At 41.9% G+C, this 26,657-nt stretch overlaps 1 protein-coding gene across 1 annotated transcript; it reads right to left on the bottom strand.

The window, feature by feature from the left end:
• Window positions 1-24,765, bottom strand: METRNL (meteorin like, glial cell differentiation regulator). Its single transcript, XM_073606961.1, has 4 exons — window positions 24,398-24,765; window positions 18,561-18,946; window positions 3,391-3,450; window positions 1-1,034 (listed from the first exon to the last, which is right to left on the bottom strand). Exons 1-4 carry the CDS (start codon window positions 24,493-24,495, stop codon window positions 718-720), a joined length of 861 nt encoding a protein of 286 aa, XP_073463062.1. The 5' UTR covers window positions 24,496-24,765; the 3' UTR covers window positions 1-717.
• Between the last annotated feature and the right edge of the window lie 1,892 nt (window positions 24,766-26,657).

The raw sequence follows: 26,657 nt of genomic DNA, 5'->3' as shown, positions 1-26,657 counted from the left end.
TTAGTTTGGGATCATTGATTTATTGAAACCAAAAGGCTAGCCAGGCAACTTGCATTTTTAGGAGGAACACAGACAATACATAGTCAATGGAATACACAAACACAAAAATTCCAGGTCTTTTTATTTCACTGGAATTGAAAAAAAAAAAAAAATACAATCAACTGACCTGCGCAAAATGTCAGATCGCAATTGCACAATAAACTTTTAAAAACAAAAAAAAAAAAAATTATTCACAAACATTTCTTTCATAAGAAACATTCTCAGAAAAAATGTACACCAAGCTTTTTACAAAGCATGTTAAAAAAAAAAAAAAAAATACAACATATCGTCCTTGCTCGATGAACCATTTTATACAAAAATACGCCGCGTTGGATTGCTACAACTTAGATGTTTTATGGATCATGAAACATTAGTAATACCAAAAAAAAAGGCAGTTTCTTCGGTTTAAGACTTGATAAGAAAAAATAATAACTTAGGTTTGCGACGCAAGACTCAAATGGCAGTCTTGTACAGTGGCGAGTTTGGGCCGGGCCCATTTCGTACCTCCAACACTTTAGTGTAACAGCTTACGTCGTGGATGGGTAGACCTTCAACCACTTCTAAAAAAAGAAAGTCTTCATAATCCTTCCAAGTGTTCGCTGTCCTTTAAAACTACAGTCCCAACGTCCGAAAGGTAGAAGAGTCTACAAAACCCTGACAAGGCAGTGCTTGGGTCTCTCAGTCGGTGTTAATTTCACATGGGTTTAATCCATTACTTTTTGCTTCTTGATATATCCTCTGGAAGTCCCTATACCGCGGCGCACAGCCCAATCGGGGCTCCCCGAAGTGCATTTGTCCAGTGAACAAGAACTCCCCCAGTCCTGGTCTGACGCCACATTCTAGAGGCGTCCTTATCTGACCTTCCCAACCGCCATGTTCTTGGTTGGGTTGGAAAATTTTGCTTTTTTGTCGGTAAAGTCTGTTGATGGAAACAGAAATGATGGATTCCTGCTGTTCCAGGTCACTGGTTACTTCTTTGATAGAACCTTTGACAACTAGAAAAAAAAAAAAAATAATAATAAATTAATATTTTTGCAATCTTGGCAAAAAAAATAAATAAAAAAAACGTACACAAACTATGCTTTCATGTAAACTCAATCAAGCTTTAATACGTTAATATCATTTCAAAAGGTCACTTTTAATACCTTTACATCTACAACTTCCATTCCAATAATATCCTAGGATCCTGTCATCAAGGTCCTTGTTTAGGCAATGTTATAGGGTGACAATGCACTGTCCCCATCTCCCAACTGCGCTCCCCTGTTGCCACCCTGTCACATGCCCTTTCATTGGAGGCTACAAGTGGCTGTGCCAATGCACATTGGATAGTCTATAATCGTTTATAATATACAAATCGTTTCCACATCCGCTTTTACTAACTTGTGTTTGTTTTAAATGGCTCATTTCCTTTATTTTATACTCCGTGTGAGAATTCGCCAAACAAGTCAACTTAAAAGTGATTGTAAAGTCTTTTTTTGCTATAAAAATAACATACATGTTATACTTAGCTGCTCTGTGTAATGGTTTTGCACCGGGCAGCCAAGATCCTCCTTTTCAGGTCCCTCTTCTGTGCTACTGGCCCCTCCCTCCTGTCGAGTGCCCCCACAGCAAGCAGCTTGCTATGGGGGCAGCCAAGCCGCTGCTCTGCATGTCCATTCAGACACGGAGCCGTGGCTCAGCCCCGCCTCCTCTCTCCCCTCATTGGCTCACTGATTGAGGGCAGCGGGAGCCAATGACACCCAACTGCTGTCTCAGCCAATGAGGCGATGCACGGACAGCCGAGACTCTTGTGCAACATTGCTGGATTGAGACGGGGCTCAGGTAAGTATTAGGGGGGCTGCTGCACACTAAGGCTGGGTTCACACCATCGCCACATGTGGCTCACAGCAGGTGTCCGGTGCGTCTTGGTTCACAATTTCAGCCTGAATTTGGACCAGAAACAGACCAAAAGACGCACAGGGCTCCTGTGCAATTTCGCACCGGAGCCGCTGCGGAAATGTGTGAACCGGCTCCATAGAAGCCGGTCAAAATCTCCTGCTATTGCGAATTGGATAAGATAACCCTTCAGGCTGGGTTCACATAACTCACAGAATGCATTAAGATAACAAACCTGACTTTAGAACCACTTTAAGAGAGCGATTCGGATGGGTGTAGAGGCGCTCGATATGCAAGGTCGTCACTGCTGGTTAGCATTTTAAAAGTTAGGTATTAACAGTTCACAAGTGATTAATAGAGCCAAAGAGTTTTGGTGGAAATGCACCCCCCACTTTCGTGAGGGCTGTGATGGTTGGTGTGGACATGACTGTTCTCCGTCCCTTCCCTTGGATATAAGAGCCTCTTACATCCAACCTCCAGTTCAAGTCCAGTCCTGACCATACCAACCATCACAGCCCTGATGAAGAGGGAGGCATTTCCCCCTGAAACACGTTGGCTCTACTTGTCACCTGTGAATAAAAAAAAAAAAAAAAAAAAAAAAGAAGAAGATTTCCTTCACCAGCCACATACCCCCTTGAAGAACAGCAGATCACCTCCAGGGATACCAGACAACATACTAGTCACACATGCACATTGAACTTAAGAATGTGAGGCAACAGTAAGCCCTTGTTCACACGGCCGCAACTTTGAATCCGACATCCCTACGCGACTTTATCGGGGCTTGCATACGACTTCTTTAACAGAAGTCAATGCAAGTCGTGATGAAAGTCCCACCAAAAGTAGTTGAGGGATGTGCACTTTTTCCGCTGCCCCATTAACGGCAATGGAACCATTCTAATCGGTGTGACTCAAGTCACACCGATTAGAACGGTTCCGTTGCCGTTAATGGGGTGTGACCTGCCATGTGACCTTGAACTCTCAAGTCACGGCAGTGTGAACCGGGGCCAAGGTAAATATTCTGCTTTCTTGCTTACAACAGTTAAGTAACGGCCACAATTCAATATTTGCACTAACGGTTAGATTTACAGGACAAGTTTACGGGGCCTACTCCCTTCTTCAAAGGTCCGCGCAGTGCCCTGCAAGGACTTTAGAAGGTGGTAGGCCCCAAAACTTGTCCTAAAATGTTCCTGCTAGTGCAAATGTATCGTGGACGTTACTCAACCAAGTTGTTGCAATAGTGCACCGATATAACAATTACCTTAAGCTCGATGGCTTTGTTAAACACACACACCAAAAAAAAAAAAAATAAATAAAAAAAAGCTACGTACAACTATATATAGATTTCTTGGGTAGTTCAGCAACTGTTAACTCATAGGAAGGAAGCACACTAAAATGAGCAGTTTCAGATTTTTTTTTTATCTTGATACCTCAGTTGGAGAATAACCAGAAAATAAAAAAACTCAGCCTTATACTCACCAAAATCACTAATGCACACTGCTAACAGGATCTCTGTGTCACTGCAGGGTCGACAGGGATCTGAGAAGGGAAAAAAAAAATATGTTAGTGGACATGAAAGAATAAGCTCTTTGATTGCAATTGCTGCTGCAGCAGAATTGGGTTTAATGCATGCTGGTTAAACTACCGAGATTGGAATTTGGGGGGAGTTGGTGGAAAAGCTTCAATACAAATCACGCATATGCAGTAAAACTGGATTGAAGAAGCGCACACCCACACTCTGCAACAACAAACTCTGCATTGTTCTCCTGTACAAACACAAATTACTCTTGCTTCTGCTCTTACAGATTGGAGATTACACACACACACACGGTCAAAATGGATTTTATGAATTTTTCATAGAGAATGTTAGAGTCTCGGAAGGTAGGCTGATATTTGTACTGCAGTCAATAGGAGTATGCAGAATAGATAGAGCAGTCTTTCAACCTGGGGTGCCGAGAGACCTTCTGGGTGCCTTGGCAAAATGTCCACCAATTGCCACAAAGTCCCCAAAAATTGCCTTCAATCCAGCAAATGGATCAAGGCTGACTTTCTTATACAAAGCCACAGTTTTTTTTTTTTTTTTAATTGTGCAGCATTACAATCTTGGGCACTGTGCGGGCAAAACACTGGCATCCTAAAACTATGACATCGGTAGATAAAGAGGATGTGATTGAACAGAACAGAATGGTGCCGTGAGGAAACAGCATGCCTTGGGGCCACTCAGGCAAGCAATGCACAATACCAAAAACCAGTTAGGGCATCATGAAGAAAGCCTACTGACCTTAAAGACATTGTAGCAGTGGGAGGGGTCCTAGCACCTGCCTGACATTTCCAAAAGTCCACGAGAGCCCTTGTTCAGGTGTACAAATGTTATGTCTGCCACTACAGGCATAGCCTGACCATCGGTAAGGGACTTCTTGGATGGTTTACATGCAAATTTACTTAAGTGTTGCGTGTTATGAGGGCTTCAAGGAAGAGATACCTCTAGTATAATCTCACTGCAGGAGTAGGGATCAGACGAGTGGCCATATGAGGGGTAAGACGCCGCTCAAAACCAACCCAGTGCTTTAGATGTGGATATGGCTGTGTATGGCCTCTGCCGACTCTCCCAAGTCCACACGTGATCACAGGGATCACAAAAGGCTTTAAAAACGTTGGGCAAGGCAATGCTCATCTCAGGTCTTTGACTGGTTTAAAAGTAAAGATTGTAAGTCCCTAGCAATTAAAATGGGAAAGGCCTTGGCTTACCAAGCAAATTAAAAAGACCTAAAAAAGATCAATGGATAACCAATATGTCAGTTCACAATCTGGAGCTTTCTTATAACCTTTAGAACTCCAGAGAGATCACTAGCATAAAATTTGGAACTTCTGTTAAATTGGAGAAGAAATTATAAACTGAAATTAGGTTATTCTGTCCTGATGGCCTCTCTATAAATGAAGAACCAACCAAAATTTTAGGACCTTTCCCCAAACAAAAATAGATGTTTGGGGGAAAGGTCCTAAAAAAAAAAAAAAAAAAAGTTGGACTGCTTCTATAGTCCACCTTCAAAGTACAAATAGCTGTCTTTTTAACTGGCTATACTGCAAACATTCACAGCAAATGCAACCTTTTGGCAACCTAAAAACAGAACTTGGAGCCTTGTTTAATTATTGTGGGATTGGCCGACAGTGAACCTGCCATATCAATTTTTGGACCCTCCAGTCCAAATAATCAAGCCAAAAAACAAAAAAAACACCTATTTATTAAGTATCATTGACAGAAGTGGCTATGCCCAGGTCAATTCAACAGTGGGAAGGGTCTGAATGCCCATTTGACCCAAATCTAATATAAAAATGGGCCCTCAAATCCCACTGATCAGCTTAACGGTCTTGCACAATTAAGGTTACACATCCAAAGAGCCATATTTAGACTTAAAAGTTCCCCACCCAAACACACCTGAATAATGTCCATTCGTATGCATGCCGCCTCTTACATCACATGTGATTTTAGTAAAACCTAAAGTTAGAATGCGCTACTGGAGGCAGCAGGGGGTCTGCTTTCTATGGAGAGCTGCTTTTCAACTTTACTACCCAAAAAACAAGTTTTCCTGAACTATAGCACTACAAGAAGATGGAAACAAAAAGGCAAAAAAGTTATTACAAATTCTAAAATTATGGGGTATGGTGGTGCCTAACCTTGCTGCCCCTGGTGGTACTATCCCACGACGACATATGTTCAATTCCCCCCTTGTCCACCCCGTGCAATTGCAAGCAGTCTGTTTTGCAAGTCTCTATGCATAACACGCATTTTTCCAACCTGCATTAAGAAAGCGCCCTTGATAAGGGATAAACAAAAAGGAAAAAAAAAAAAAAAAAAAAAAAAAACCTAAGACAGCCAGGATTAGACTTTGAAATCATGCAAACTATTTCAATCACCTGATGATAGAAGCACTTTATAATAATACGCTGCCTGACTGGATTACACAGGAATGGAACCGCGCAAGACTAGCTCGGTGAGCTGGAAGCATAAAAACACAAATACCTTTTGACAGCTCTGCTGCAGGTTTTGTGCATGTGTGACACTTGTGTAGATTACAGAGCAAAATGCTGCCTGCCAGCACAGAGGGAGGTGAGGCAATCGGGCCTCTCAAGCACAAAACAAACACAAAAGAATTTAATCATCATCAGAAGCAGGTCCCCAAAATGGCAGGTCACAACTTGCAACCCAAATCCATTGCTCAATTAAAAACCACAAGTGACTGAGCCCCCGAGGACGTTTAAAGCACAAGTCACCACAAGCACCATGAAATAAATAGTCTTGTCAAACAAAAAGTACAAATGTAAGAGCCCGCAGGCACAACCACTTGCCCTTCTAAACGGCCAACATGCTATAATGAAGATTGTAAGACCAAGCTTATAAGTGCATTAGCTGCCTGTACATTAAAGGTGGCCATTGTGAAGATAAGATACAAATGTTTACTAGGAGGATGCAACCTCAAAACTCAACCCCAAGAGCCAGGCATAAAAAAAAAAAAAAAAAAAGAGAAGAATGTACATCTGCTGTCCAACTTGTCTTTTCTGTGTATGGAAAGGCCCACTCTTGACCTCTTAAAACTTTGTTGACTCCTAGACCTTTTGGATCTGGAACATTAGAGTGACTCTCCAAAAGTTAGAACCTCTGCCAGGCTTTAATTGCCATTTATGTATCCACTGGTTGGATTTTTCCTAACTTACCCTATGAGACCGAGCAGAATATGAGAGGAAATCACCACCTCTGCAGGCGTCATCGGAAAGGTGTCCTCATTTGGAGTTTCCAGTCAAGATAGATAAATTGGTGCATTAGCTCTTCAGACCCGAGCTTGACTACAACACTTTAGTCCATAACCGTGGTCTCCAAACTGCAGCCCTTGCCTACCTTTTCTGGCCCTTGGGGCACCATGCCTCCGGCTGACACCAAGGATGGGGCACCCATGCCTCCAGCTGACACCAAGGATGGGGCACCCATGCCTCCGGCTGACACCAAGGATGGGGCACCCATGCCTCCGGCTGACACCAAGGATGGGGCACCCATGCCTCCGGCTGACACCAAGGATGGGGCACCCATGCCTCCGGCTGACACCAAGGATGGGGCACCCATGCCTCCGGCTGACACCAAGGATGGGGCACCCATGCCTCCGGCTGACACCAAGGATGGGGCACCAACACCATAACATTTTTTACTTCCACTGGCCACTATGCAGCCCCCTTAAAGTCTGAAGCACAGTAAAATGACCCTTTGTTTAGAAAGTTTGGAGATCCCTTGTCTAACTCTATAACCATCTTAAAATTGTAATATTTTATTGAAAACATGAATAAAAGCACCTCGTTAGAAACTTCTAACCTAAATGAAAAGTTTGTTTGAAGTTTCACTTTAACTCGCCTAGCTTTGCCTCACTAAAGGCCCAACTAGCATTTAGTGAAGACAGTTTTAATATTGTTGAAGCAAAGATATATCGCTAGGAAATCTGGCTTCTTGTTCCTTCATACCTGAGTAAAGGTCTTTAATGCCAATTAGGGACGACAGTCTTAATGACAGAGAGTAGAGACCATCCTGCTCCCCTCCACATACTAGTGCATGGGCATTTGACACGCAATCGTCATATACCCAAGATACCTGCTAATCCTAGTGACCCTATGGACCCTTTCATTGAGAGATTTTGCTTCAAGAAAGCGATTTCAGCTTTCAGAAATATCACTCCTATAATGTCATAAGCAGATATCATTTGTGGTAATTGTGCGTTAAAGGAAACCATTTCAGCAGGTTATTAACTAAATCCCTTAGTCTGCATATTCAGAAGACAAATCTAACCATCTTTTAGGTCAAGATAGGAAGTGGTCCCAGAGGGTTGACACTGGAAAGGTTGATGTTCTGATGTCAGCATGCCAATTTTCCCTGGAAGAGGCCAAAGTTTCTCCAAACAAGCTAGTATTCATCAGACCGAAAAAGTCAACGTTTCACTGCGTCCTTCTAAAATTTAGGGCACTGTAATTCAGCTTTTTGCAGAATAATGCTGGCATTGTGTGCCCATCAGCTGCCACAACCTACAGGGAACTACTTTTAAAAAAAAGTAGTTCAGTATCCTTAGGTAACCTGAGGCAGCTCCTTTGCGGAGGCCCTGAAGGTCACTGTGCTGGCTTGCTAGGACCCAGGAGATGTAATTACACCATTCATTGCAAGCTGCAGCTGCGAGCTACTTGTTCTCTGATCCTGATGTTGCCGACTAACATAACACCGTGATGCATCAATAGGCCACACTTGTTGGACAACTGGCCCAGATGGAGCTGGTGCTTCCGCTGGAGATAGAGAATCTTGGTTGTGGGGTCAATTCTCTCAGCCACTACTAAACATATGCGAAAAAAATCTAGTAAGGGATTACGCGATTGGATCTCAGAAAATGTCCTAGGTCAGGTGCCTATTAAAGCAATTATGAAGAAGAATAGATAGCCCTTAATAGCTTTTTTAAATTATAGGGCTACCAGTTATTTTAGGTCAATCATGGATTGACAAAATGTCTCAAAAAATTGTTGAGCACTTATCTCCTTAAACTTTGACAAAATCAAGGTTATTCTTAATGTATCCTTGCTAAAGCAGACCTAAATCCAATCCCTTCAATCTCGTAAGCTTTGCCATGTTCATCTCATTTCAAAAGTAAATTTCAGTCCTTTTAAAATCTTCAGCTTTCATTAAGACAACCCCTGATCCTGCCATGAAGGTACTTGCTAGTGCACCCATGGAAGAAATTGCAAGCAGCTATGCCAACCCTAATTTCCCAGGCTTGGTCCACAGCGGTCACCATCAGGAAGCTAGTCCAACACAACGATGCAGACAGTCCCAGTGACTCCACTCCAAGCCTTCCTCCCCTGCACAAACAATGGGTGCCGACTAAGGCTGCATTCACATCTGAGCAGTCTGCAGCTCAAAGCCTCACAAAGATCCCATTAATTTCAATGACCCCTGTTCACATTTAAGCGTGCGCACAGGGGTCGTTAAAATGAATAGGATTGCTGGTTGACAGTCTCCGACAAAATGTTTATGTGTGAATGCAGCCTAAGCAGCCCATAACCTGTGAACGCGTTTCTCCTTAGGAGCTTAATCATAGTGGAGTGAAATGCATATGAGATGCAAATGGATTACCCTTGTACTGTACAACATCAATAAAAAACACATTCTGGGCTTTTAGAAGGCAAGTGACTACTTTGGTGCTAGAATTATCCAAGAGCAAAGATACGCAACCAAAACTGGAGTGAGTGCAAAAAAGGTAGGACATGGCTGAAAGAGGTTGGAGGTGATCAGCAGCACAGAAATGCAAGATGAAATCAGCATATTATAAAACAGTACGTTATACAGCATTTTAGCCAGTTAAAATGTCAAGGCACAACTACCACAAGACACCAACCACCCCCACAAGCAACCAAGACCCCAACAACCAACCCCCACAAGCAACCACAAGACCAGCAACCATGACCCAAACAACCAACCACAAGACCAGCAACCATGACCCCAACAACAACCAACCCCCACCACAAGCAACCAAGACCCCAACAACCAACCTCCAAAAGCAACCACAAGACGAGCAACCATGACCCCAACAACCAACCCCCACCACAAGCAACCAAGATCCCAACAACCAACCCCCACAAGCAACCACAAGACCAGCAACCAACCCCCACAAGCAAGCACGCAAGACGCAAACCAAACACCAACAACCTCCACAAGCAACCAATACCCCCCCCCCGACTTTATTCTACAAGAGAAGAAAAGCCCATTTACTGTACTAAAAACTACTAAATCAGTAGTAAATAAATGTTTGTATATTTATGAAGAAATCTTTCCAAAAAAAACCCCAATAGGAGAGACTGGGCCACAAATCTGTTAAGCTGCACACATCGAACTGAATTTCCTTGATGTGGCTGTAGATAAATGGTTTCAGCTCAACCTCCCAGAAGAAAAAAAAAACCATCGCCCCAGAACCAGACAAGTCAAATTACACAGCACAAGAGCCAGATTAAAGGGGGTAGAAGAACAAGACACTACAACATCTTGACAGAACTCTTGAACACCAAAGGGGGTCGGGAGGCTTAACCCCAGCTGCCCCAACAAGCACCTGACAGCTTATGGCTTTTGAAAACCCAAAGATGTGAAAAAGCTAAAGAGGGAGCAATTCATGACCGCTCTACCAAAAAGTTGATATCTGCAGCTTTATAGCACTTTTCAGTTTGAATTGTCCAACATGAAAAAAAAGGCGATATTCTGCTTCAGCATTTCTACAATTTTTCTAAAATAATAATAAAACTATAATATTTTTATACAGGATTTATATAGCACCAATAAAATGATATAGTAGGAATCTGAGGGCCCTGCTCATTAGAGCTCGTAAAAACTGATGTTTATTTTTAGCCTTAGCTACTTAGAAAAGTACATAAATTCCTTTACAGGGGCAACAAATGTACAAAGCATGGCCCCAACATCCAAAATTACTATTCGATTTGGAAATAAAAATTTTATACCGATAATTTGGCTTTGCAGTAAAAGGTCGGACAATTATGCGAGGAGAAGCCAGTGGCCTTTAAATCCTCTTTTTGCATGATAAAAAGTCAGGAGCTCACCATTGTTCTAAATTGTTAATTACTACTACCAAGTTGACGATCATGGATTAGCAGCTATCCTTAAAGACCTTTTTATTCATCAAATTCACCCATTTAAGTGCAGGCATTATCCTCCACACAAGACTCCCCGCTAGCCTCTAGTAAACAGCAACTTTTTTTTTTAGAAGTTAATTGCTCATTTCCTATTTAGAGAGAATGGATCACAAACCTTTGTTGGAAGCCTCAGATAGAAGCTCAAATTATCTAGATTTTGGTCTCTATGCCGGTTTCGGGGCAGTAAATCTCATTAGTATGGCGTGCAAAAGTCTAGAAATAGCCAATTGAACCATTTTACTTTATTGCACATCCCTTTAAACTTGTACACTTTAAAATATTGCAGACCTTCATCAACATGGGAGGATGTCTGTCATTTATCAGAAGTTCGTGACTAATCTGTGAGCAAAAATTAAAACTTTGTGACTTGTGACTCAACTTTCGACAGGAAATAGCCAAAAAAGTAGTAGTATTGACAAAAAAAAAAAAAAAAAAAGGGCAAAATATAACCATTATGTGACCTGCAGCATCTTCATGAAAAACAATCCCATGTTTCCTTCAAAGTTAAAGTGGTTGTTAAGCCACTACACCAGTGATGGTGAACCTTGGCACCCCGGATGTTTTGGAACTACCCTACCAATAGTGAGAAACAGCAAGGAGCAAAACAAGGCTGCTCTTATAATTTGTGACTAGTGGTGTGGCTGAGGCCTTACATGGCTACTTTACAAATGAACACCCATCAGACACGAAATTAAATCAGCGCTGTTCATTAAAATGTATTTTTAATGCAAGCATCTGCATTTAACATGGCATCAGCCTCTTACAGTCCAAAGTTCAGACTAGGGAAGGGAGAAGCAGCACAAGGAGCCAATCATTTGTACTGCAGTACTCATGTGCCAACAAGGAACATGCTGATAAGAGAGCAGAGTAGCCAAGGGAGGTCTTCAGTCTGCTGCTTCTCTTTTCATTATACAAATACAGTATAGGGGAGAGACAAGACTTACAAAGTGACACTTATCCCTGGGTCACACTAGTGCGGCCAGTTTATGCGCACCCGTCGCGGGTACAGCATTTGAATGGGCCAATTCAAGAAGTCCTTGACCCTTTAAAAAAAAATTTAAAAAAACCCAACACCATGTGGTTTGCCACATGCCAAATCGGGCGCCCATGTGCGAGGGTGCCATTAAGAAAATAATGGCATCCCAACAAGTCTGCAAAACCGCAGCGCATCTCTGTGCAGGTTAGGAACGCACGCAATTTTGCACAAGTTCCCGACCAGCACGAGTGTGAACCTAGCTTTACCTAAAGCAAATAAAATTCAGGTCCCCTGCTCTGCCAGATAAGGTTTGCAAAGCCCTAAGACTCAAGATCAGCAAATAGAAGTCCTTTGGCAGCTCCCATATATGTGTTTAGCCATCTGCCCAATGTTAAAGTTTTAAATCCCAAAAGGTGCAAGGACATGAGCCTATCCATTAACCAAAAACTACAGCCATGGCAGAGTGCTAAGGTCTGCAAGTCCTACCGAAAAAAAATCCATGAATAGGCCAGGCCCGGAGACTCAACACTGCTAGTACTTAGAACTATATAAAATTGCATATTCGTCCGGCACAGAAAAATCGTTGCATTTGACAAGAACAATTAACTACTTGTCCTAATCTGGAGGGAAGTTCAGTAGATGTTTATCACATGGGTTGAGGAAACCGGCTCCTTCTAGATTATATATAAAGAAGAAAGCAGGAACAAGGGGGAAAAGAGATCACTAGATGGCATGAAGATAAAATGGTTGTGGTTAGAATGGAACTGCTACACAAGACTCTACATTTTGCATTTGCTCGGCTGCAAGCTCTTTGCTTGTATTTGATTGACAACCGCAGTAAAAATGTATCCGATAAGTCACAACCTTTATATAAAATGTAAGATTTGATTTAAGACATATTTAGAAAGGACACTTGTTTTTGCACAGCATTCAGTTTTATACATGTTCTCCAGCAGCAGAATGAAGCCAGCTTCTGGTCTTTTAAGGCTTTAAGTCTTTTAACTTCAGGCAGGCAGCTAAACATATAAGAACGGTAGTACCCATCTAAAAAAAAATTCATGCCCTTTAATTGGCTCGGTGAAATTGTTGGCCTAGCAGAATTAGCATAGGCTTGGTTGTAGCCCAACTTTTAAAAGGGGGAGTTTTAAATCCCATGTTTCCTTCAAAGTTACAGTGGCTGTTAAGCCACTACACCAGTGATGGCGAACCTTGGCACCCCGGATGTTTTGGAACTACATTTCCCATGATGCTCATGCACTCTGCAGTGTAGTTGAGCATCGTGGGAAATGTAGTTCCAAAACATCTGGGGTGCCAAGGGATAGATAAAAAAAAAAGGATGCCGATTATACCTTATATCAGAGCGTCTCCTGGCGCCCACGCGACTCCTCAGATCTCTTCTCTCCCCAGGCTGACAGCTATAGCGGACGGGGCCGAGCACTGACGTCAGTCGGGGAGGAAAGAGAAGAGAGCGGAGGAGTCACGTGAGCACCAGGAGACGCTCTGATATAAAAAAAATAAATAAATAATATAAAATCGGCTTTATAATATGTCAGACACAGGGGCACAATGTTATTTTACAGAGGGGATGGTAGGTTTATAGTGTAGTTATGATAGCAGCAGGAGGGGAGGGCTGGGGAGTCGACGGAGCCGACAGGCAGGGAGGAGGGGGGGTGTAAGAGTGGAGAGGAGAGCTGCAGATGAACCGTGGTCAGTTTACGGGGGGGGGGGGGTTAGAACCAGGCAAGATCAGCTAGGTATTCTAGGTGATAGAAGGGGCCAAATGACATCACACAAGCACTGTGCGGTTATTCATGCTTTACGGGAACAGGATTTTTTTTAGGGTAAAACTTTAAAAAAGGGACAATGACCAGACCTGTTGGTGGGAGCCACTTTGAGGATCTTGGTTCCTACAGAGTAGATTGCATCATTCATTTAAGGCTGGCCATACATTATACAATTTTCTTTTAGATTTACCAAAACCATATAATAGGTCAAACCTAAAAACTTTCAATTTGTATGCAGTCAGGAAGGCCCTTGCACTACATTAGTTGTATGTAAATCTACATTTTTTTTTTTTATAAAAGAAGAAGTTTTTTTGTTCAAACACACCACACACATAATGTGTTTGTCCAGTCACGGCCAGTTAGTTTTGGTGGGGGAAAAGGGATACTATACTCGTGTCAAGACCACTGAGCCATAAAATGTAAAAAGCAGGTGCCATTTCCGCAACTAGGAGACGGTGCCACCATTTTAATTAATTGGGTTAATCAGTCAACTAGTAAGGCGCAAAAGGATAAGAAATGTGCCCAAGAATAACTATAGCCAAGAGGGGAGGGGGAAAAAAAAAAAAAGTCCTTTAGAGGTCAAGCAAAAGGAACACTATAGGTTATTTATAAACCAGTTCTGGTTTCAAGCTGCTGAATAGAGTAGATAAAGGATCTTTTTAGCTGAGTCCTTGAGGAATAAAAGGTTAGTAATTCCTAATGGAAAACGGTGCTCTCTTTCTAAATTGTTTCATGTATAATGACCCATAAGGAGGTATTGTCAACTAACCAGTGATCACATCAATCGATGGATCAACTTGGGTACAATCAGCCTGCCCATACACGATTCAGATCTCGGCTATCCCTGCTAAACCAGTTGAGTGTCGAACAGTCTATGGCCAGCTTTACTCCCAGTAATAAAAAAAAAAAAAACATAAAAGCAACACAAGGAGTAATAACTTTCTAAAAAAAAAAAAAAAAAAAAAAGTTGCCAAAACTTTTACATTCTATACTATAAAGTTGGTCTTGGGAGTCCTTGAATCCTGTTTCCTTGGGAACCGCAATCTTAAAAATTTTACTTGTAATGTACCTGTGGTTGAAATCTGGCACCACTGGTCATTATAAGGGGAACTGTACTTTGTATGGTGACAAACCACAGTATAGCATTTTGCTTTATGCTGAAGATAAGCTGATATCCCCCCCCAAGAGCATGAACAGAAAACCAAAAGAAATGTTCTCCTTGACTTTTCTATGTAGAATGTTCTGCACTTATAAGGCTTCTTATAGCCCTCCCCCCTCTGAAGACCAAAGATAAGCAGTTACCACCCCCAAGAAGTGAAGAGAATACCAAAAAATCTTCTCCTTGACTTTTCTATGTAGAAGGTTAAAGTAAAGTACTTAGCGGACTTCTTATAGCTGTCTCCCATTGTAGACCTAAGATGAGCAGGTATTACCCCCAAAAATGTGACAAGAACAAAAACTGCTCTTGACTTTTCTATGTAGAAGGTTAAAGCGCTTGGGGGGCTTCTTATGGTGTCCCCCAGTTGATCAAAACTGCTCTTACTTGCATTAATTGGGCTAGGTTAGCCTTATTTCTTACAAGAAAGGTGCAGGAAGTAGGCACATCACCCCTATTCTAGAGATGTGAGGGCTTTTAGCTTAAAGTGGAGAACCCTTTTAAAAGAACCCAACTCACAAAATCCATCCAAGTCCATATAAAAGCTATTAAAAAAAAAATAAATAAATAAATAAAAAAGTCTCCTCGACTTTTCTATGTAGAAATCTGAGGCACATAGGGGCCTTCTCATGGGTGCCCCCCAAGTCAGACCAAGGATAAGCAGGTATCACCACCCCAAGAATGTGAAGGGAATACCAAAAACCACTGACTTTTCTAGAAGGTTGAAGCACTTGGGGGGGGCTTCTTATTGGTGCCCCCCACTGCATCAAAACTGCTCCCACTTGCATTTATTGGGCCAGGTAAGCCTCATTACTTACAGCAGTGGTTCTCAACTCCTGTCCTCAGGACCCACTAACAGGCCAGATTTTAAGTATTACCTTGGGAAGATGCAGACTAGAATACTGCAATCACTGAGCAGCAAATTATATCACCTGTGATGTATTTCAGTTATCTTGCAAACCTGGCCTGTTAGTGGGCCCTGAGGATAGGAGTTGAGAACCAATGACTTAGACCCCATTCACACAGGGACGACTTGTCAGGCGACCTAGTCGCCTGACAAGTCGCCTCCCGTTCTGTACTATGGAGCCGTTCTAAGGGGAGCGACGCAAGTCGCTCCGACTTAGAAAAAGGTTCCTGTACGACTTCGGGGGCGTCTTGGGGCGACTTGCATAGACTTCTATGCAGAAGTCGTTTTGCAAGTCGCCCGGGCATTCGTTTGCAGGTCGCCTCGCTGAGGCGACCTGCAAGTCGTGTTGCCCCTGTGTGAATGGGGTCTTACAGGAAAGGTGCAAGAGATAGGCACACCACTCTGATTACAGACATTTGAGGACTTTTATCTCAAAGTGGAGAATCTTTTTAAGAACCCAACTCACACAAGTCAGTCATAAAACCTATAAAAACAAAAAACAGTTCTTGATTTTTCTATGTAGAAGGTTGAAGCACTTAGGGTGCTTCTTATGGGTGTCCACCAAGGCATCAAAACTTTCGACTTGCATTTATTTGGGCCAGGTCAGCTTTACCTACACAAAAAGGTGCACTAGGCAAGCACACCAACCTGATTATAGATATTTGAGGGCCTTTAAAAAGTGGAGAACCCCTATAAAGAAACCTACTCACACAAGTCATCCATGTCCATATAAATGCTATAAAAAGAAAAACTAATCATTACAGCATAGTGCCAGTGACTCTTCAAAAATGCTTCTTGGGTGTGCCAGTCAAAATAACACGCACCCCTCTCATTTATTCTGATCCTATGAATTACTAGCATTCGGCTGAGTCAGGCACTCCGGGGAGTCTCTACGGGATCAACAACTATAATCACAATGTTGTGAGCTGGCTACACGCAGCGTAAACCAGAAGAACGGCCATTAAAAGTATTTGAAAACTGGGTGTATGCGGTGTTGTAAACAGCATCACAGGTAATTAAATGGGGATAAGCAAAACATTTTGACAGAGAGTCACCAATGGCAGCCAACCACAGCACTCCGCTCATGGCTTAGTAAGTGATGTCATTAGATGGGTCACCCTTAGTAATGCGTTTTATGGAGAGGAGTTATTAATAATTACTTTAAAATAAAAACTTGGCTACAATTACATGAAGACAACCAAGCAGGAAATTAAAAAAAAAAGTGCCTAATCCAGATTAAACTATTTAAAGTATCTAAACCCAAGAACAAAAATGTGATATACTGCAGATCATAATATGTAAAATAGGTGCTGCACTAATCCAAAAATAAGATATAAAATGCTTTTTTTTTTGGATTAGCGCAGCACTTATTTTACATATTATAATCTGCAGTATATTACATTGGTTCTTGGGTTTAGATACTTTAAATAGTATAGTCTGGAGAAAAAAAAACAAATTACCATATTTATCGGTGTATAACACGCATCGGCGTATAACACGCACATTCATTTTAAGAGGGAAGTTTCAGGGAAAAAAAAAAAAAAAAACTTACATTTTAAATAAGGAACTTTGAAGCAAAATAAGGGTCAGTGCCCATCTGCAGCCTCACCATTGCCATCAATGCAGCCTGATCAATGCCCATCTGCAGCCTCAGAAGTGCCATCAATTAAGCCTCATCAGTCCACATCAATGCAGCCTCACAAGTGCCATCAATGCAGCCGCCTCACCATTGCCATCAGTCCAGCCTGATCGATGCCCATCTGCAGCCCAGAGGGGACAGGGAGGGGGGTGGGATGAGCGCTGACAGATTACATACAGTGAGAATCTCCTATGATAGACAGAACAGTGGCCTAATGGCGGACCAGGAGACGGGACTCCCTATTACAGAGGTCGCCAACTAACAGGAGATTCTCACTGTATGCAATCTGACGGCGCTCGTCCTGCCCAGGCAGCTAAAATTGAAGTATTGGCGTATAACACGCATGATTTGCACACGATTTTCATGATGAAAAAGTGAGTGTTAGAGATATAGATAGATAGATAGATATATCTATATCTATATATCTCTCTCTATCTCTCTATCTATATATATCACACACACACACACACACACACACACACACACACGTCTTCAAATGTGGTGGCTGCAGTAGTTTCAAGCTTTATTTTCATCTGGTGATCCTGCCACTCAAACTCTTCCTGTGTTATAATTAAAGCCAAAGCTGGCACCCAAAAAAAGGTCTTAAAAACAAAATTGTAGCTTTATCGACATATTAGGGTAAAAAGTAGCCAACTCTTTGTAGGGTGACACCATTGGACTTTAACGAAACAGCAGCATTGTCACTCTAGGAAGTTAGGACTACAGAACATCGCTCCTCTCCATAACATAGGATGGGGTGTCCCGTATTCCACAATGAGAACTGAACCATGGAAACAATTATGAGTGCAGCACAGGAATTTATCCATTAATTTCTGGCAGGGTCAACTTTTTTTTTTGCACCTACTGTAAAGACCTTTCAATTGGGTAATTAACAGACCAAAAGGGATCCAATAAATGAAGTTCATTTAACTGGGCTCCAAGCTTAATCACCACCCCTATGCTACTGTTGCTGTAACAGAGTAACCGACAAGGGCAATTCCTATATCAGCCAATGGTAGCCTGCTAACTGCACAAGAACAACAACTCCCAGCATGCCCTGGATTACTCATCTTTAAAGGGAAGCTAATGAATTACAATCAACTTTCCAAGGAAAAAAAAAAAAAAAAACAACAAAAAAAAAAACAAAAACAAAAAAAAAAAAACCCACACGATTTGACATTACTAATGGATATTTCAGATGCACAGTAACTAAAAAAAGTTTCTTCCCTCTAAGCAGCACAGAAATGCATTAAAAAGATGCAGGATTAAAATAACTCAGAACAATGATTATCATTACAATCATCTTTGTAGTGTCCACAGCGCCACCTAGCGCACACACAGAGCACTGCAAGAGAAGGTTGAATAAAAGGTGAACAAATACTCATCTGTTGGGGGGCACTAAAGACAAAGAATTAAACCAAAAAAAAAAAAAAAAATTGGTTAAGGGGTTCCTTCAGGTGTTCCCTTACCAGAAATAGCGTGCAAGTCTGATAGCGTCCTCCGGCTAATAAGCTCATACTGGAAGCCGGTGATTTTTCGGCTAATGTCCAACTGTGGTGTGGCCTCAATAAACAACACTCCTTGTTCCTGGGCAAAGCAATAGACCTTATTAGGTAGGTGTTCCTCGTCCCGAACCAACATCTTGAGTTCTCCAGTTTTTTCCAAATAAATATTAGATCCTTTGGAGTCTTTGAAAGGTTTTATGCAAACAGTCAAGTGCTCAGAAGCAGAAAAGGTATTGGGGAAGAGGTTGACGATGAGAGCTCCTGTTGGGTACAGCCATTCGACTGATCCTTCCGAACAACGGAGGTACACCTGCTCGACTTCCTTCTTGTGAGGTTCATGGGTCAACCCGCTAAAGATAAAAGGGGAAGAAAGCATAGCTGTTAATATTTAGTCCTAGATATCAAAATACAAAGTTTAGGAACTTTTTTGGGGTCTGGAGGGTACGGGTCTGCCCTTGGCGTGGCAAGGACTGGAAGGTACGGTCTGCCCTTGGCGTGGCAAGGACTGGAAGGTACGGTCTGCCCTTGGCGTGGCAAGGACTGGAAGGTACGGTCTGCCCTTGGCGTGGCAAGGACTGGAAGGTACGGTCTGCCCTTGGCGTGGCAAGGACTGGAAGGTACGGTCTGCCCTTGGCGTGGCAAGGACTGGAAGGTACGGTCTGCCCTTGGCGTGGCAAGGACTGGAAGGTACGGTCTGCCCTTGGCGTGGCAAGGACTGGAAGGTACGGTCTGCCCTTGGCGTGGCAAGGACTGGAAGGTACGGTCTGCCCTTGGCGTGGCAAGGACTGGAAGGTACGGTCTGCCCTTGGCGTGGCAAGGACTGGAAGGTACGGTCTGCCCTTTATTTATACAAACATATAGTTTCATAACTTGGGAAGCTAAAAAGATTCCACCCAACCTTGCCCACAGTTGCTGTTCAACTGAGTAAATAATGATTACTGTTACATACTTACAAAATTGTTATGCAAGGTTATTTTTTGCCAGAAGCTACTTTGTTCCAAAAGTCAACATAGGATTAAAGCATTATAACATTGGGAAGGCAGTGATAACAATGCAACAATATACAATGGTGCATGTCGAGAGGACCCTGGTTGCTGGGCCTTGCGATCATGTGATAAAGGAGTTTGCTTTTGCAGGTCATAGTCAAGCAAGCATATCAAATGGCTGGTTTAGTCTTTACAAAAACAGACCCTTCATTGTACGAGAAGCACTGTGTGCAGAGGTACATTTCAGCCACATAGACTGACTATATACTTTTCTCTGGAACTCTGACAGTCAAGTCAGCTGAGACTTGTAGTCTAATAAAAAAAAATAAATAAAAAAGTCCCTAAGCAGCAGAAAAACTGTGCAAAAAGAGATGAACCCTTTGTAGCGGTTAAAGAATCAGATTGCATTTTGTGTGCCTCCTTTGCCCAGCATTGCCATGAGGAACAACAGCAGGGGACTGATGTCACTGGCTGGATATTTTATCTTCTCTGCAAACATTGCTTTGCAGAAACCAGAAAGATTGCCTTCACAGCTGGGAAAGATTAAACCAGATCATACATAATAAAACAGATTACAGATCTCTGGAGACCTGTCTCGACTAGTTACCTTGTTCTGAAGGAGTTAAGCAAAAGTTTAAAATGGTGAATTTGAAAAATGGCTCGACTGGCCAGGGGGGCACTAGAGATGCAAAAATCAAGAGCCTCTTTTAAAATGTATAGAGCGGCCAAAACAATAAATACATTTATTTTTTTTATAAAAAAGTATGAAATAAAACCAATGTTCCTCAAAACACAGTTGATTCAAATCAAGCTTGAAGGCAATTGGAAGGTCAAGTCAAACTCCAAACATGGGGAACGCAAGAAAAAGATGGAAGGGCAAGTCAAGCTCAAAACATGGGCAACGTAAGGAGAAGATGGAAGGGCAAGTCAAGCTCAAAACATGGGCAACGTAAGGAGAAGATGGAAGGGCAAGTCAAGCTCAAAACATGGGCAACGTAAGGAGAAGATGGAAGGGCAAGTCAAGCTCAAAACATGGGCAACGTAAGGAGAAGATGGAAGGGCAAGTCAAGCTCAAAACATGGGCAACGTAAGGAGAAGATGGAAGGGCAAGTCAAGCTCAAAACATAGGCAACGTAAGGAGAAGATGGAAGGGCAAGTCAAGCTCAAAACATGGGAAACGTAAGGAGAAGACGGAAGGGCCAAACTCCGAACATGGGAGATTTAAGGTGAAGATGGAAGGGAGAATCAAACGCCGAACATGGGGAATGGAAGGCAAATATGGAAAGGAAAAACTCTGAACATGGAGAACACAAGGAGAAGATGTTAGGCCTCATGCACACTGGACGTTAAAAACGTTATAAAAACACCAGTAGCTTTGCAGTGAGTTTAACGTTTTTAATGTTTTTGCAATAGCGTTTATTAGTGGTTTTCCCGCTAGCAGTTTTTTTTTTAATGGATCAAAAACATTAAAAACGCTAGAGAGACACTGTTTTTGAGCAATTATCGGCATTTATGCACGTTTAATGGTTTTAAGCATTTTTTTGTGATCAGAAAAACAGCTCCCGAATGCGATTTTAGGGCGTTCAGACAACAGCTCATAAACTCCACTGCTGATAAACATCCCAAAAATGTCCATGTGTGCATGGACAAAATACGATAACAAAGAGGGGAGTTTATGTGCTGTTAAAAAAAAAAAACAAAAAAAAAACACCCAAACTCTCAAAAACAGCTGTTTGACCTTCAGTGTGCATGGAGCCTAAATGTGACATCACAGAAGATATTCACAAGAGATGAGAACAGTTCTTGCTTGTACATATCCATGACAACAGAACAAGGCGGACCACTTGATGGTCCTTAGGCCAAGTGAACTTGATGGCCCTCAGGCCAAGAGCAACCATCTATCTGCCCCTAAAGTCAAACGTTTTAGTAATGTTAATCTTTAATATACATGCATCTTATATAAACTTGTAATCTTTGAAAAAAAAAAAAAAAGTTTTTGGAGTATAACAAAGTAACTAATTTATTGTAAAGGTCAAGCATAAAGGCTCCTAAGCATTGACTTGTCTTGCTACATACTAAGCATGTCACTCACGTAAGTGACAAAGCTATGACTAACTTCTATTAGTAAATGCCACCCACAGCTGCACACAGGAAATGAAAACCGTATACCTGTGAGTAGTTGCTGCCTTGCTGGGCGCCAGTAGTTCCATCACAGCTTTTTAAAAGTTCACCATGAGACATAAGTGGCACCTTACATAACATAGCTGTGGCTTATTAAGAATCAAACGGATACAGTACTTTTACAATATCACTTACAGGTACACTTTACTAACACGGGAGAGTGAAAAATCTGCTGCAGCTCTGCATAGAAACCAATCAGCTTCCAGTTTATTGTCAAAGCTCAGTTGAGCAAACTGAAGCTAGAAGCTGATTGGCTACCATGCAGAGCTTCCCCAGCACTCTCCAGTTTTAGTAAATCTACCCCAGTTTTGCTGCTTCCTATCAGTGAACCCGTTTTCTAGCAGTTGGCACAGAGTAGACTCTTTGTGAGCCAGTGACCACCTGATGATCAGGCGTCAACTGCCATCACTGGGATGGTGCAGAGCGGACTTTGAGTTGGAAACAAGAGTCAACCTTTGACTCCAATCAGCTGTGGAATATAAAACTGAAGGAGGGGAAGGAAGAAAGAAAAGAAAAAAAAAAAGTAATGACTTTACTGTCTAATGCAGACCATTCAGTCAGGTGCTGACAGGCAGCCTGTGATTTGTAAACTTCATGGTAGTGATTGCAAAGGCGTTCCATAGGAGCAGGCAGTGCTGGAGAAAAGTGAGAGCATTCCTATGGTAGTCAGCTCCTCCGGCAGTGCTGCTGTGGTAGTCTGAGCTTCTACAAGGAGGGAACGAAAAAGTTCTGAGGAACTGAACTGCATTTGTAACGAAGGAGCAAACCCCCAAAGGGGGGGGATACACAGAAACATAGAAAAGGTGATGGCAGAAAGACCACCAGAGAGTCTGCCCATTTTTTTTCCCCCTTCGTTAACTTTTTTTGTCTCAGTATAGATCTATTTTTGTCCCAAGTCATTTACTGGCGACTGTCTCACTACCTCTGCTGAAAGTTTATTCCAAGCATCAATTACCCATCCAGTAAAATAGAATGTCTAGGCTTTTAAGATCCTAACATTCTGAAGATCGGGGGGGTAGGTTGGCTTTTAGAAATCGAAAAAATTCTGAAGATCTATGAAGCAAAGTTCAACCGGGAGGGGAGACATATGGCTAGAATTTTAGATGTGTACAATTCAGAAGATCCATGGAGCAAAGTTCTACCTGGGGGTGGGGGGTGGGGGGGTAGGAGGAGATACGGCTAAGCATTCAGAGTCCTAAAGTTCCGACGATCTATGGAGCAAAGTTCTACATAGGGGGAGAGATATGGCTAAGCTTTCAGAGTCCTAAAATTCTGACGATCTATGGAGCAAAGTTCTACTAGGAGGGATAGGTTGGCTTTTAGAATTCTAAATTCCTGGAGATCTATGGAGCAAAGTTTAACGTGGAGGGGGGAAATATGGCTAGGATTTTAGAGTCGTAAACTTCTGAAGATCTATGGAGCAAGATGCTACCTGGGGAGGAGGGTGTACATCTCGGGTTTTGTAACCCTAAAATCTTCAAAATCTCTAAATCATTTAAGATCTGTGAAGGTAGATGCTACCTTGGTGGGGTATGGTTAGGATTTTCAAGGTCTATGGGGTTAGAGGTTACCTTAGTAGAGTATGGCTAAGATTCTCAAGATCTATGGAGCAAGATACCACCTGAAGGGGGAGAATGGCTAGGATTTTAGAATCCTAAAAATCCACAAGATCTTTGGAGTAGGATGCTACCATGGTGGTTTATGGCTAGGATTATAGAATTCTAAAATTCAAAGGTTCTATGAAGATAGTACCAGAGGGAGGAGGAGGAAATCGGTGTTGGATTTTAGAGACCTAAAACCCACAAGATCTATAAAATGTCTCAAGACCTATGGAGTTAGAGGCTACCATGGTAGGGTACGACTAGCATCTTAGAATCCTAAAATTCGAAAGATCCAGAGAGCAACATAGTACCTGGGGGGGGGGGGGGGGGGTAGCTATAATTTTTAGAGTTTTAAAAATCCACAAGATGTATAAATTGCTCAAGAACCAGGGAGCTTTGGGGGGGGGGTGGGGTTGCTTATAGAAGTCAACTGGTTACACAGTGCCCAACCACTGTAGTTTATATGGTCAAGCTGTGGCTATGGGACTACAAGCTTCAGCATGCCAACCCCTAGGGTTACCCATATGTCCTATACGGAACCCTTGATCTGCTAATAAACACTTTGTAGTCATTAAAATAAATTGTAATTAAGTAGCCTTCATAAAGTCCAAACAGAATCCTCCCAGAGCCCAAAAGTCATCCAGCAAATGTTCAACTTACACTGATGGCCATTAGAAAAAAATAAAATAAAAATGAAATTAAAAAAAAAAAAAAAAATTATATTATAATATATATATATATATATATATATATATATATATATATATATATATATATATATATATTTTTTTTTTTAAATAAAATAATAATAATAATAATAAATATATCTCTCTCTCTCTCAATTTTTAAATAGAATAATTTTATTATTAGAATCTAAAAAGAAAAAAGTGTGCTGGAATTTGCTTCCAAAAGATAAACTGTTGCTGCACTTGGGAAGGTGGGGTGGTGGTGGTGGGGCAGTTTGAAGGTGACAAGCCTGGCACCCCTGCAGATGTCGCCATGGTTGGGGGGGGGGTGACAAATGGTCTCTTACCTTCCTCTCCAGTTGCACAGATCACTATTGTACTGCAGTGCGCTCCCTCTGCCCATCACAGTCACCATGAAGACACTCAGCAGGATCCTCCTGAGCATGATTGCAGCCCGGGCACACCGACAGCGACAGGGGGCTCAGCAAAGGGGCACTAAGGCGATAATAATCCAAGGGCAGTGCCAGGGAGAGAAGGGCATGGCCCGGGGAAGTAGAGCCGACTTAGCCAGGAGCTCCGAGACTTCCTCTCCCCATCACTAGGACGGGCGGACCTCAGCCAGTCACCAGCAGCAGTAATAGCGGTACAGACTCCTCCGCACCCAACACACAGCGCACTGACTGTCCACACACTGAGCGCACAGCACTCACCGACCGCGACACACCCACAGGGGGCGTGCTGAGGAATGGGGCGGGGTTACAAACTTCTACTTCTGTCACGCCCTCCCCCCCTCACTTCTTTTCTGACAACTTTCTGCACTCTGATGCAAGTTTACCAAACTACATCCAGAGGGAAGTCTACACCCTGCTATTCACTACAATGTCAGCACACTGCTTCTACTGACAGGCATACACACATGGGGGGTGCAATATGTGGGTAACTTTGATACACAAGCCAAAAAATAAATACAAAATATGAATCTAGAAAATTAAATATATATATGTACCAGTAATAAATACAAGTAAATAATAATAACTAAATATATATAATATATATAAAAATATTTAAATGTGTATATATATATATATATATATATATATATATATATATATATATATATTTTAATTTATTTTCATATATATTTTTTGTAATATTTTTATTATATATATATATATATATATATATATATATATATATATATATATATATATATATACACAGGGCTTTTTTTCAGGGGGAACTTGGTGGAACTCAGTTCCACCACCTCTGGCTCAGACCCTTTGGCTCACCACAATCACTTGTAAACGCAGAAGTCGGGTTTCTGTGTTTACAAGTGACAGCTCTGCACTCTGTATGTAATGCATTCCTGGTATTTGATGCCCCTTTAAGACCCTCCTACTGTTTTTGTGAAATCTGACTGAACACACCCACTATTTGATGTGATTTGGAGGGTGTGTGTAGGGGGAGGGGTTTTGTGGGTCCATGTTTAAGTTCCAGCACCTATTGTTTGAGAAAAAAAGCCCTGTATATATATATATATATATATATATATATAGATCTATATATATATCTATAGAGATATATATAGATATATCTATATATCTATATCTATATATATATCTATAGATATATATAGATATATATATAGATATAGATATATATATCTATAGATATATATATATATCTATATATATATATATATATATATATATATATATATATATATATATATATATATATATATATATATATATATATATAGATACACACACAGTAAGACCTTGATTTGAGAGCGTTTTGCAAGACGAGCAAAATTTTTAAATAAAGTTTGACTTGATATACAAGCGATGTCTTGATATAAGAGTAGCGTCACATCACAACTGAGTATAAAAGAGAAGAGAGGCGCCTCTAAGTGTAGCAATATGGTTACATTTAAAGGGGTTGTAAAGGTATTTTTTTTTTTTTTAAAATAACAAACATGTTATACTTACCTCCACTGTGCAGCTCGTTTTGCACAGAGTGGCCCCGAACCTGCTCTTCTGGGGTCCCTCGGCGGGTGTCTCAGCTCCCCCCCCCCTGCAAGAACTAAACACCTTCATGCGAGCTCTCTTGCATAGCCGCCGATTGTATCACTCGGCCCTCCCCCCTCCCCGGCGCACCGCATCATTGGATGTGATTGACAGCAGCGCGAGCCAATGGCTGCGCTGCTTTCAACCCATCCACTCTAGCCAATCAACGGCCAGGCTGAGCGACGAAGAGGATGTCGGGGGCGAGCGCGGGACTTTCGAGGGGTCAGGTAAGTAAAACGGGGGGGGGGGGGGGGCTGGGGGCATTGTCGGATGTTTTTCACCTTAATGCATAGGATGCATTAAGGTGAAAAAACGTGAACCTTTACAACCCCTTTTAATGACGGTACAGCATTTAGCAACACATTGCTACACTTAGAGGCTCCTCTCTTCTCTTTTATACTCTGGAGCTCCTGCTGGATTTTTCTTCTAATCCCCTTGTGGAGGCGGCCATTTGTGGATGGACATTTTATGGTTACACAACCAATCACATCGCTATAATTCCTTTATATGGACTATGAACTGAAGGATTTATGAATAA

The sequence above is a fragment of the Aquarana catesbeiana genome, linkage group LG12, assembly GCF_042186555.1.
Source record: "Aquarana catesbeiana isolate 2022-GZ linkage group LG12, ASM4218655v1, whole genome shotgun sequence".
NCBI classification, from domain to species: domain Eukaryota; kingdom Metazoa; phylum Chordata; class Amphibia; order Anura; family Ranidae; genus Aquarana; species Aquarana catesbeiana.
The sequence above is the reverse complement of the archived record's forward strand: the minus strand, read 5'-3'. Positions and strand labels throughout refer to the sequence as shown.